Source organism: Sphaerodactylus townsendi, linkage group LG01 (assembly GCF_021028975.2).
Source record: "Sphaerodactylus townsendi isolate TG3544 linkage group LG01, MPM_Stown_v2.3, whole genome shotgun sequence".
Taxonomy (NCBI): domain Eukaryota; kingdom Metazoa; phylum Chordata; class Lepidosauria; order Squamata; family Sphaerodactylidae; genus Sphaerodactylus; species Sphaerodactylus townsendi.
This window is the reverse complement of record NC_059425.1, coordinates 106,417,850-106,431,958: the sequence shown is the minus strand read 5'-3', so window position 1 is coordinate 106,431,958 and position 14,109 is coordinate 106,417,850. Positions and strand designations below refer to the sequence as shown.

Genomic DNA, 14,109 nt, shown 5'->3' with positions numbered 1-14,109 from the left:
CATATGTAACTAGGACAGTATGCAAGCCTGTTTGGAAAACACCCATTAACCCTTTAATTAAATGCTATCTCTCCCTGCACATTCCCAGTTCAGGAAGATGGAAGTTTTCTCACTCACTGTAGGCACTAACGTTGTGCATATGCCACCCCTTACACATGTTAATGAGTGTGGCTGTACCTCAGTAACTTTCTAATTGGGTCTGCTTATCATGTGTTATCCTGTACTTTCCTGATTTAGAATTCATGTTAATCCTACACTGCCTGCTTAACAGTTGGGTGTGGTTGGGTGGTGTTATTTTTCTGATTGGATGTTGTTTTGAACTGGTTACTGATAATATTTTCCCTTCTTTCTGCTGTTTGCAATCTATAATGTAAATGTATCAGCCTAACAGATTAATTCACCTGATGAAGTGAAAATTTGTGCTAGAATGAATGTTACTGGTTTCTAAGGTGCCACTAGACTTAAATCTTATTTTGCAAAACCCTTGTCACAACTTTATGTTCCTTTTAAGAATATTTACTTCTAAAATGGCTGCCCCTCAAATGTCTTACAGCCCAACTCAGAGCCCTTGGTGGCTGGGGCCAGCGTTTCTGTGGTGCCTCTTGCTATTTCCAGAGGGGTTTTTGGCGGCGTTAGGGGGCAAAATGCAAAACAAAAACTCCCCACTGCTGAAAAGTCATCCTATTAGGCTCGATGGATAAACACCACAAAGGTGTGGTGTAGGTCCAAACCCCAGGTCACCGTGTATCCACAGGCAAAGCCTGGGTGGAAGTCTACTAAGGTTGGCTCCAACCCCGGCACCTCCGCTATGCCAGTGAGGCTGGCAATGGCATTGGAGCCCTGACATGGCACTCTGCACTGCATCTGGATGTCTTAGCAGACCATTGTGGCTCCCATTGACAGATTTGCTCCTCTGCTGAGTACGTGTCCCGAGACAGGTAAATGCACCAGCATAGCTCCGCACCACCTCCTGACGATAATTCAGCCTCTCATCCCCTGGATTGGGGGATGCCTATGCCTAAGGTGATAATTCATCATTCTTTTTCACTCTACTTGGATTTTTTGTATTTGCATTTAAGAATGTTTACTGAACAGTTTATTTACAAATGCACCATCACATTCCTTTTTAAAAAAATGTTTTTAAAAGATAAAAGCAATGGGTATACATTTTGTTTTTGAATAAAGTACTCTCAGCTGAATGTATAAACCTGGTTTATTTGACTGAACATATGTTATAAAGCTATCATTTAGGTAACTAGCACAGGATTTTAACTGTTTATTCTGAAAATAGGTTTTGAGCAAGGTCTACAAATAATTATTTCCCCTTTTTTCTACTTTTAAAAAGCTTTTTCCACTTAACGTTTTTTAATCACTTGCTTTCCCAATTTTGAGAATTAGTACAAAAATTTGCAAAATGCAGCAAACATTTTACTTCCTTCAGAAAATCATTTAAACCACTACTTCTGTTCTTGCATGTATCTGTGCTACATATGAAGCTAGACCATAATCCAATACATTGAATAAAGCACACCTAAAACCTATTGCAGTTTCTTCAGTTTCATAGGAAGTGTTGATTTAGGAATCTTGATTAACATTTTCACCATGAAACCACAGTTAGCACGAGATTCTGCCATTCAATTAGAATGATAATATCGGCCATATCTGAAATTACCATTGCAATATAAAAAATTTCAACTAATTTTAAAAACAACAAAGGTACAATACAGACATGTGTAATACAGACTCTTATTAGTAACATATTTCACTCAGTAGCTGTCACAAAGTAGTGCTCACAGCTTTTAAATATTTTAAGATAATAAAAGCATACAGACATGTATATAGCTTTTAAGATGTGTTAAGAATGAGGCACTACTTTGAAACCTAAAATGGCACCCTAATCTTAGAGGATACAATTCAGGCATATAATGGATGCTTTATAGTTAACGAACGTGTCAAACTTGCAAAATTACCGTATAGATATTTCAGACCATTGGCTTTAGGACATTTACTGTAGGCACTTCACCAAACTGAAAGGGCCAGTGATTATTTTGTTTTGTACTACTGAGAATGGTGGGAAACACTGAACTATGTTTCAGTGGCAGCTTTACTTCTGTTATATCATTTCTCATTATTCCTTAGTGGCGCTAACAGGTATTTTACATCTCTGGAAAAACGTCATCTAGTAATTTTGATGTACATTTGGCAAAGAAAGAGTTATGATACAAGAGGCAGAGGTGGTTGGTAGTAGGAATATAAATGTATGACTGTTTTTAGCCCAGTTTTAAAATTCTGTTATGTCACTTATTAAATACATAGAAGTGTTTGGAATATTTTGTGAATTTGTGTAAATCATAAGGAACTGAAAAATGGCAATATGTATTATACCACTATGTATGATTTCTAACTCTCATAATGCTTATTCTAAAGTGAACTTCACTGAATGTTGGACTTCTGAATAGGATTTTTAAAGATGCTTATAGACATGTGTCCTAAAACCCACTCTGGCAAAATGGAATATGATAAGGGACCTAAATGACAGAGCTAAGAACAAAACTGGTGAAATTATTTTTGCAATCTACTCCCTCAGTAACATATTAACAAAACAAAACAAAAAAGGAATCACACCTTAGCATTTCTTCCCCCCACAAAAGCAATAATTATGAAAAGGAAATCCATATTAGCTATCAAAATACAGAATGCTGTTTCTTTTTTCATTCCTGTCATTTAAAGCTCCCAGATATGAAAATGAGCTCTTGTCTAAAAAGAAACGGTGAAGTTGGTATATTCACTGGAAAAAAACCCCTTAATAACAGTAATTATCTCGAACAATAATATGGCACCACAGCAAGTTCTTTCATGTAAACCAAAACAAAAAACATTTGTATTATTTATTCAAATAATCTTTCCAGTTTCACATCAAACTCCGCTTCCACCATAGTAGGGCTTTATGTTGCCCAGGACTTCATCTTCCCAGTTGGGGAGACAGCAGAAGAAGAATGCACATCCTATCACAATAATCGTGGTTGCCCAGCCAAAGCCATAGGCCCAACTGAACATGTTTTCTCCTGTCAGTGGAATATCTTCTGTGAACATCACAGGATAGATCACCAAACCTATAATTAGGAAGGCCGCTGAACAGAAATGAAGAAAAAGAAGGAATTAGGATTTGTAAATAATCACACTTCTGCCTGCACTGTCATTTGGCATCAATTTGCATTATTGTAAATGCTTAGCTACTTACTCCTGAAGCCACATAATGCACAGGTTGACAGAAATCGGAATGTTCAATATGGACATGCTAGAATAATCAACAAGATATTCTGAGCACATGAAGTAATGTGTTGTCATCTGAGTACTTGGTTTACAGATCCAATGTTATTGCTTTTCCACACCAGAAAGGTATTACTTTAATAGTAATTTCATCTTCCTAAGCAAGCCAGAAGATTATTAGTTGGATGAACTGGGGATGGATCATTGTTAGCAACTAACTAAACTAAAAAGGTAAAGATACGAGCACAGGGTTATTACTGATTCATAGTGTGACATCACATCACAATGTTTACTAGACAGACTAAGTTTACAAAGTGGTTTGCTATTGCCTTCCCCAGTTGTCTTATACTTTTACCCCAAGCAAGCTGGGTACTCATTTTATCAACCTTAAAAGAATGGAAGGCTGAGTCAACTTTGAGTCAGCTGTCTGAATTCAGGTTAGGAGCAAAGCTTTGACTGCAGTACAGCAGCACACCACTCTGTGCCACAGGGATAACTAAACTGTAAATTCCCACAACCGTGTAACAATGCACTGTAAATCACTTGAACATTTGTAATGTAGGATATCTACAGAAACTCCCTGGAACTTGGGGAAGTTTCCATAGCAGTGTTTAATGTTTTTTGAAGGGTCATAATAGAAAATCTCCGCATCATAAGAGACGTCATGCTACAGTAGAGAAACAGAAAGTAGCTATCATACAAATCAGAAATAAAGTCTGGTTGTGGGTAAAATTGCTTTTTAACACATCTGAGGTGATGCCAGCAACACGTATGTTTCACACATATAAATGAAGAACTGATGAATACAAATAATGTTACATTAGGGGCTGTGGCTCAGTGGTAGAACCTCTGCTCGGCATGCAGAAGGTCCTAGGGTTCAATCCCCAGCATCTCCAGTCAAAAAAGAATTAGGCAATAGGTCAGTGGTTCTCAACCTGTGAGTCGCAACCCCTTTGGGGCTCGAACAACCCTTTCACAAGGGTCGCCTAAGACTCTCTGCATCAGTGTTCTCCGTCTGTAAAATAGATAAATGTTAGGGTTGGGGGTCACCACAACATGAAGAACTGTATTAAAGGGTCACAGCATTAGGAAGGTTGAGAACCACTGCAATAGGTGAAGTGAAAGATCTCACAGCTGAGACCCAGAAGAGATGCCGCTAGTCTGAGTAGACAATACTGATGTTTGATGGACTAAGGGTCTGATTCAGTATGGCAGCTTTAAAAAAAACACATCAGGTTTCATCAGAATCAACTGGTGGTGAAAAGTGCCGTCTAATCACAGCCAACCTATGGTGACCCTGTAGGGTTTTCAAGGCAAGAGACAAACACAGCTGGTTGCCATTGCCTGTCTAATGTAACACTATGGACTACTTTAGTGTTCTCCTGTCCGAGTACTAATCAGCACCTGTCCTGCTTAGCTTCTGAGATCTGGTGAGATTGGGCTGGCCTAAGCCATCCAGGGCTGGACCACAACTAATTATTTCCAAGGAAATACTGTGATCAGAATAAGGTAACCAAAGGCATTGGGTTCCCAAAAAAAATCACAGTCATTTCTTGGCAGTTGTCAATTTATGTGAGTCTTAAAGAGGATCAAATATAACATGACCTTTTCAGGCATTAGATCCTATGTCCACATGTCAGATACAGACAATCGTTTAAGGGCAGGGTGAGGCAGGGTGGAGGACAGAACTGGACACAGACAAAACAGAGTGGGCTGATGGGGACCCAGATGTTTTGAAAAGGCAAGTCAGTCTCGATGAGCAGCCTTACCAGCAAGGAAGAGAAGGCCTCCTATTCCTCGGACGAAGTTAAACCTCAGTATTTCAATAGAAAATGCAATCACTGCTAGGATGAAACAGATGCACAGGATGATAAAGCCAACAAGGAATGTGGCAGCTGCAGCTCTACCCCAACCTTTGAAGAGGAAAAAAGAGGGGAGGGAGGGGAAATAAATATGTTACATGCACTGACACAGATTACATCTTACTTTGGTCTTTTCTTCATTAAAAGAATAAAATGCAACTTTAAATCCAAAGGCTGAGTAAAATGCCTAAAGTAACTTTGTATCTTTACCCTAGTATACATTTGGCATTGAAGACCAGACCTATCATTTTGGCCACACAGGTAATGGAGAAGAAATGCATGTTCCATCAGAACAGAATGAACAATGAAGTAGCCAATAAAGCACCGTTTAATTGAAACATTACCCTTCCTCAACTAAAGAGGTCAAATTCTGGGTCATAGATTTGGAGTGATGACATTTTAGCCACAATGAGCCACATTTAGCCACAATGAGCCACAAAGTGAGTCCAGTCAAAAACTTCACAGTCTGTTTTTAAGCTTTAAACTTTATTAAGTATGTAAGACTACAATCCTATGCACATATTTAAATACAAAGTATTTGGCGGTAATTTTATTTCTGAAAAGACAGATAAAGGATCAGCCTGAATATTCATGTAATCCAGGGATTCCGAGCATGGTGTGGCATGGCGCTCGCTAGATATTTTTACAAAGTGGGCGGGGCCATGTGGGGCTTTCCCCAGCAAGGTTTCTATCTGGACATTAAAGACTTGACTGGTTGTGTATATTTTTAGAAACACTCCTTTGGCAGCAGCTGCCACCACAGCACAAGGATTTTCACTGCATGGCTGAAGGTAAGGTGTGGAAAGCATTTTGCAGTTGGTTTTACCTCCAGCAACAGCTATTTTGTGGCAGCCATTTTGTGGCTGCATGCACCATAAAGAGTTAGAAATCTAAAAATGTCCAGAGACTCAAAAAGGTTAGGGAACCGTCCTGTTGTATTAATTCCTCAGAGAGATAAAATGTGCATGACATTTTTATATTCCAGTATGACCGTCCAATCTAAGAATCTACAACATAAGGATGGTTGATATCCAATTCAGTAAGGCTTCAAACCTCCAGCCTATGCTACTGCTACCATCACATGGCAACTCATCCTCAGGCCACTGTGAGACCAAGGATCACAAAGAGAGTCAGGATGCAGTGAACTAGATGTGCCCTGTATGCCTCCATCATCCCTCTCATTATTGTATTGGCAAAGGCTTTCATGGGTGAAATTAACTAACTATGGCCATTGTATAGTAGTCTTAGTTCCTAATGTTTTGCTCACATCTATGGCTGGAATCTTCAGAGACATATCACATAAAATGTGTTTTCTCCATGGCACAGTGTGGAGTGTTGTTTGCAGTCGGATATCTGTTTTTTCCACCTCCCAGGTGGGAGGGGAAGTAGGCACATATGCATGTGTCTTGGTGGAGTTCGTTTGAAGTTGCATTTGTGTATGTCCTGGTGATTTGAGTGTGTGTGATTCATCTCAGAAAGCAGAATTAGGTGAGGTGGTGGGGGGAAGGGAAGGAATTTGCAATCTCTGGTGGTTTGTTGAATGGTGTTTTTAAAAACCCTGGTTTTTTATCTTGATTTTTTAAAATACTAGTAGCCAGGTTTTGTTGATTTTCAGATTCTCCTCCTTTTTGTTGAAACTGTCTAAGTGTCTGTAGATTTCAATGGCTTTCCATGTAGTCTGACATAGTTCCCACCACTTCACCCCAGTCTGCTTTCTGAGATGAGTCACACACAAGAGCCACCAGGATACATACAAATGCAACTGCAAATGAAATCCATCCAGACACATACAAATATGCCTTCTCTCCCTCCCATCCGGGAGGTGGATAAAACAGATACCTAACTACACAGAACACTCCAAGTCCACACTGTGCCATGCAGAGAAATTTATGTTACGGTGACATGTCTCTGAAGTTGTCAGCCATAGACATGGGCAAAATGTAAGTAGCTAAAACTACCAGACGCAGCCACATAGCCCAAAAAACCCACAACAGCCTCACAATATTGTTTAAAGTTATATGATTACCTAGAGACAGCACTGATGCAAAACAATGAATCAGTGCTATGAACGTCTCCTTCTACCTTGCAGATCATTCAAGGATCCAACTTACATCTGAGGAAATGCTGAGGCTGATTTTGTACAAAATAAATCCCCCAAGCAAGAATCCGGCCTCAGCATGATCACATAGATCACATCATAGGAGTGGCATTTTCTCCTATGTAAACCCATTTACGCCACAGGTAATCTGCAGTGTGAAGGAGATGGAGACTTGGTGCTCTTTCACTATGCCTTTCCACCTGAATGTAGCAAATCAAAGTAAAAGTGAAATAGCACTTTGCAGTAGTCACATGCATACCTTGATGCATGCCATAATGCTGCTCCAAATGCTATTTGTCCCATATTACATTAGTGACTATCACAAAAAGAGAAGGTATCCATTTATCACAATGACTAAAGTGATAAACACAGTTGTTTTATGTATTGTCGAAGGCTTTCATGGCCAGAATCACGGGAGTATTGTGTGGTTTCCAGGGTGTATGGCCATGTTCTAGTAGCATTTTCTCCTGATGTTTCACCTGCATCTGTGGCAGGATCCTCTGAAGATGCCAGCCACAGATGCAGGTGAAACGTCTGGAGAAAATGCTACTAGAACACGGCCATACACCCCAGAAACCACAGAACACCACAATTGTTTTAGAGTTATAGAAAACCTACTAAGATTTAGTTATTTATTTATTGTTTAGTTTTCTATACCACCCTGTCCCCAAGGGGCTCTGGGCAGTGTACAACATAAAATCTACCACAATAAAAGATTAGGATTTAGGACTACAGAACCTGCTACAATAGGACCCTGCAATGAAATATGGATGCATTTTGTCATCACAGCAATCATTAAAGACATGGACATGGCTTATTGCAATACTATTGTTTGTTTCCGTTTCCTTTCCCGTGTGAATGGAGCTTAGGAAGCCTTGATTCAAACTCCAACTATTCAAATGTGAGATCCAGACAAATGTGTTCCTTCAACACAAAGAAGAATTTCCAACCTTGGTGTAATCCCATTTTAGAATCCCAGTTTGGATTGGAATTAAAAAAACTCTAATTTGCCACAGCATCTGTATTTGGATGTCACAACAAACTGCAGCTTGATTAAAAGTTTTCTAGCTTAGGATGGTTAGTGAGAGTTCAAACATGCTTTTTTTTACAAGTAGAGGAAGAAGAGGCAAGCAAGCATGGCAAAATTCTATGCTGATGCTCATCATGGACACATCCATTTGCTGAGATGTCTGAATTTGTAGGAATGGGGTGACACCTACTTCCCTGAAGGTTTTCAGGGAAAGTCAGACACCTTTAAGTGGAGAACATTTGTCATTAGGGATTAGGTGGAGACTAACTGAACAAGGTATCTTCTCCAAGACTTTTGCCAAACAGAAGGCCAGGACTCTCCTTCCTTTATGCAAATGCTTCCATAACTATGGGAAAGTGGAACAATGGAAAATCCAGAAGCAGAGAAAAGATGCCACATGGTCCCATTATGGATGCATATGGTGCAACTTACAGCACTACATAATTGGGCAACAACCACTACATATTTATCACATTATATTTTTTATTTGGAATATTTCTATGTCATCTCTTCAGAGTCCTGCTGGAGGCAGCCTAACAATTAAAAATACAAGCAAAGATAAAAACAATCCATAAAACAGAAGCAGCCCATTTAAAAGCCTGATTAAAAAGATGTGTTTAAACTTGTCCCCTAAAAGAAAATGAAGGTGGAAGTCTCAAAGGAAAGGGTGTTGCAAAGGCAAGGTGCCAAAGCCACTTCTGAGGATGGGGGTCACAGACAACAGGGCCTGAGAGGCAGATCTTAACAGGCAAGTTTGGTTAATGTAGGAACAGATGGTCCTTCAATAAATTGTCATCTACTCCTTTCACAATAAATTATCATCTGCTCCTTTCACAATGACTAATGATAACTTGATTCCTCAATTTTAACTATAAAGCTGGCAAGACAAACAGAATGAAATTTTGAAAATATGGATAATATACGTGGACTGGATGAAAGAAGTTCGAGTCATCGAAGAAAAATGGGAGAAGAGGCTACCAAGAATGAACTTACTGCTGTTTGTGTGAAAAAACTAAGAAGAAGCAATGGGGGGGTGGGAGAAAAGGGGGGAAATGTATTGTTTGAAAATGTATGAAGAAAGAAATTATTATCATAAATTGTAAAATTCAAATGATACAATAAAAAATTTTTTTAAAAAAAATTTAACTATAAAGCCAGCGTCTGAAGGCAGCATCTGAAAACAACAGTAAACACTAAACCTAGTTAGCCTTAGCCATGGTTAAGATCAGGACTGATGGGAAAATTTGCCAAGGTGTTAAGACGCACAGCTGTGACAGCTCACACCCAACACTTCTGCCCTGGTCACCCACCTATTAATTAAGCTCTGCTGTTGGCACTGAATATTAAGCAACATTTTGACAGCTAAAAGGATGAACAATTATTTTATAAACACACAAAGAATGTGTCAGGTTATATTCTTCCTATGCTGCACATAACTTTTAATTATTAAGCTTAATTACAATGCTCCATTTTCTAGAAATAGTTGAACAAATAAAACTGTTTAGAGAACTTTTTAAAAGTTGATTCTGAGCCAAGTAAATTGATGGTGCCACAACAATAATTCCAGCAAGCCAGCTCTTCTAAAGCAGGTGTGTCTAGTCATGTATAGCTCAATAATTTACATTTATAGAATCACATACACCCTTCCTACAGCATCATCTTCAGAGATTTACCCCACCCTCCTTCCACTGCCCTAGATAATTTCAGAATTACACATGCATAAATGTTAACCACAGTAAAAGCTTTTAAAAATTCCTTCCTAATTGGGGGTTTTCTAAGCAGCTTCAAACTCTGGTTCAGCAAGGACACACAGCTGGGATGTGTTCTGGAAGGGTGGGGGGTATTTTGTTCCTTCAGGTGGGGAAGGGATGATCCCTCCTGTTCTGGATTGCTCTTTCAGAACTGCCTGTGGATTGGTTAATAGGGGTCACCAGATCATGGCCTGCTTTCCCTATAAATGTTTTGTAATGTACCAGTCAGTTATCCTTTTCCGTTACCTTTTTCATCTTCTTTCTTTTTTGCTGCCCAAGGCCCTTTGTGTATGCCTATTAAGCCTTGCAATGTTGAACATCTAGGTTGCTAGGGAAACGTGAGTGTGCAGTTTAGCTTGCTTCTTTATTTTTATGTATTCCTAGTTATGGCAAGCTGTAATTCGGGGGGTGGGGGGGTTAGAACTTTTCTGCATTTCTTTCAATAAAATTTTAGTTTACTATTTACTGGTTGAGTTTCCCATCAGACTCACTGCTCTCTAATATGCATTCAGTCAGCACTGACATAACTCTTACTGTTAACCATTAACTCTATTTAACCAAAGTTTGAAGCTAGATAGCACTGATTAAAAGAGAATCTGCCTTGTAACCATGGGTAACTCTGATCAATAAGAGAACACAATTCTATGACTGCATGGGTTCCATCTGTCCCACCTCACATATTTAAACTATCAGGTAAGCTTCTTGTGCTCCTTTGGCTATTATGAGCTCTCCACAAATTTCACTTTTACACACATACTCACCTTTTATTCCATGGAACCAGTTTTACTGCGTGCCACATGTGTCAGCTATTAGCTATAGTTGGTCAGATGCTATGCCTCCACACTAACATTAGCTATCAGTTTACTTGACTCCAAAACAGACAGTGGAATCCTAAACTGAATTCAAATTAAATTTAAGTCAGTGGGCTTCAGAGGTTATCATCCTACTTTGGACAGTACTGACAATGACTGTATCATTCTCCTGGAGTTTGAAAAGCAGCTTCAGGATACAAGTCAAAAGGAAGAATCAGCTAGGGAGGAAAAAGTGATGCAGATTCATATCTCCCTCTGCCTTGTTCAAACCTCTAGGCCCCCGACTGCTTTAGCCTAAAGAAAAAACCCATCAAACGTGAAAGATGTCCACATCTGCATGTTATGACTAGTTGTTTAGCTCTGTGACAAGTTTGAATTAAAAGCTTGAAATTTAGGAATCGTTCCAAACAAGATTTTTTCCCATACAGTGGTTCTTCCCCAATCTTTTTAAAGCAGAAATGCCTAACAAGTACAAACATGACTATGAAGTTTAATCCAGTGAAGGTTCATATTCATGAGCGACCTCTCTTCAAGTTAATTCCCTCACTGTTGGAAAGAGTGATGTAAAAGCAATATATAAGTTTAATTTTATGTTTTAATGGCTGTTTTACATACTGACTGATCTTTGGCTATTTCAAGTGATCTTCATTGCTCCTTTTTTACAAATATCTGCTGAAAACTGACAGCAAGTAACATGCATCAGGGTGCCCAGAAAGCTCTGGCCATTTTACAGACTGCACCTCCTATGGGATTCCAGATGGAAGTCCTCAGATAGAAGAAGAAGAAGAGTTTGGATTTATATCCCCCCTTTCTCTCCTGCAGGAGACTCAAAGGGGCTTACAATCTCCTTGCCCTTCCCCCCCTCACAACAAACACCCTGTGAGGTAGGTGGGGCTAGAACAGGGGTAGGGAACCTGCGGCTCTCCAGATGTTCAGGAACTACAATTCCCATCAGCCTCTGTCAGCATGGCCAATTGGCCATGCTGGTAGGGGCTGATGGGAATTGTAGTTCCTGAACATCTGGAGAGCTTATCGCAGGTTCCCTCGCACTGGGCTAGAAGCTGTAGACTTAGCTCCAAGGTCACACAGCGCTGGATGCGTGGTTGGGAGTGCACAGGCTAATCTGAATTCCCCAGATAAGCCTCCACAGCTCAGGCGGCAGAGCTGGGAATCAAACCTGGTTCCTCCAGATTAGATACACGAGCTCTTAACCTCCTACGCCACTGCTGCTCCTGAAGATACAACTTCAGACTAAATATAATTCCAGTTCTGAAATTTAATTACTTTTAAACTATCTGCAATCCAGACAGGGGTGGGAAGAAGCATCACAGTGTGCATGAATGCCATCAGGCACATGTGAGTTAGCTTTTGGGATTCTGGTTTAAACAGATTTCTTGTGTTTACTACTGTAAACCATCTGGGTGTTGCATGGACAAAAACTGAAAGCCCAGAACACCCAAAGGCACATTAGGGGTTTTTGCCTCCTCTGGGAATGCCCCAAATGAACAGAAAGAGATTACTTTTAAAAATTAAACTAGAAGCCTCCCCACAGATGCACATACACAAGCCAGCCTGACTGAAAATGTTCCACAAAGCCAGAATTTTGGTAAATTAAATGGTAACCCATTTCCAGAACCTTTGAAGCAAATGGGGGGAGGGGGGGTTCCTTTTTTTAAAAGATCAGTCTAATTGAACCAAGTGGGTTTCTACAGTTCTCATGTTCTCCAGGCTGAAGTAAAAGCAGCCTGATTTAATTTCTCTTCTTTCTCCTAGTCTTCTGTGCACACTTTCCTTGCCCCTCCCTAGGGTTACCAACTTTTTCAAGTGGCCTTTTTAATTACACTTTTATCCTCACAGCTTGCAGGTGTTAATATTTAGCTCCATACCATGAAAGGCTTTCAGGCTGACTTCTTACATGCAGTCTCTGTTAAGCAACAGGCCAACCCAGTTAGTACTTCTATGGCTGGTGGGAATTTCCTCCCCACCCCCACCGATTTTGACATCATTTCACTTCTGCCTTGAGCATACCCTTGATCAGCCCCTGCCTAGCAAATTACAACTGAATGGAATTTATGACCATTTTGTGCAAATGACAACGGATAAGTGTACTTCAGCCTCCCTGATAAAGTAGCAACTCCTCATCTGCAGGCCTGGTGCCCCACATTGTTTTAATTGTAACTTTATAACTTTCAGTAGTAGATGTAACCTTTAGCCTATATGTGACTTCCTCAGATGTGTTGAACATACATGTTTGCCCATGCATTTGTCCACCTAATCAGGCCATTAAAAGAATGACAAAACTGTGATCCCTCCACACACACCCCTGTGTATGTTCGTGCAAGACAGAGATCAATTTAAATCCCTGTCTAATATGTGAAGTCAGAGTTTGGAATAAATAATCTGGACTATGGACTAGAAGCCATCGTGTTGCTTCCCTGCACCAAATACTTACTGTAATCCATGAGAGAGCGGCACCTCCAGTTGTAATCATCTGCGCCTTGTTTGACGCAGTCGGACCACAGAGAGGCTTGGCGGACGTAGGGGAAGGACGCCGATTCCAACCAGCCCCGGCCAGCCAAACTAATTATGCCGAGGATGATAGCCAAACCCAAGAGCAGAGGCAGGAGCCATCTGCACCGCCAGCACGCCAAGCCGCATCGCATCATTTTGCACAGACAATCTTCAGCAGCGGGAACAAAAAGAAAAGAAGAAGCGCGGGGTGCTGGACGGAATCTTCTGCTGCAAAGTTTCCTCCAGCCGGGCTCGTGTGTGTGCGACCCGGGAGTGAGTAAGTCAGATCTTTTTAATCAGCAGGAAAGCTCATAGGGAGGAGAGGGCCGCACCTAGATTCCTTTCCCTGAGAACTCAATGGCGGCAGCAACCTGTTAAGCCAGAGAGAAACCGGCTGGTAAACAAACCTGGCCTCCAGGAACACTCCCAAGCCTTTAACCCTTTCCTAGTACACGCGAGAGTCTGCATATGAAGAGGTACTACTGCGACATACTTCCCGCTAAGGAAAAAAACCCTAACGCATCATAAAAATTCGTGTGTGTGTGGATGTCTGTCAAAGTTAATAACAGTTCTTTATAGATACTTGTTAAGCAGCCGGATCCTGTGCTTGTTTTTCTGAGTTCTGTAGCAGTTATTCTTTTCAGATAAGGCTTCAGGCTTATTTATTGCAAACCTACTTGGAAGGCAATACAACAGAAATCACAATTAAGATTAGACAAAAATATTTTTCCCATTCAAAATCACTCAGGAATTAAACTCAACTCCCCCACCCGCA

General features: G+C 40.4%; 1 protein-coding gene across 1 annotated transcript; it reads right to left on the bottom strand.

The window, feature by feature from the left end:
* Positions 1–1,195: 1,195 nt before the first annotated feature.
* Positions 1,196–13,729, bottom strand: LOC125429022 (p53 apoptosis effector related to PMP22). Its single transcript, XM_048489759.1, has 3 exons — positions 13,276–13,729; positions 5,040–5,183; positions 1,196–3,131 (listed from the first exon to the last, which is right to left on the bottom strand). Exons 1-3 carry the CDS (start codon positions 13,487–13,489, stop codon positions 2,917–2,919), a joined length of 573 nt encoding a protein of 190 aa, XP_048345716.1. The 5' UTR covers positions 13,490–13,729; the 3' UTR covers positions 1,196–2,916.
* Between the last annotated feature and the right edge of the window lie 380 nt (positions 13,730–14,109).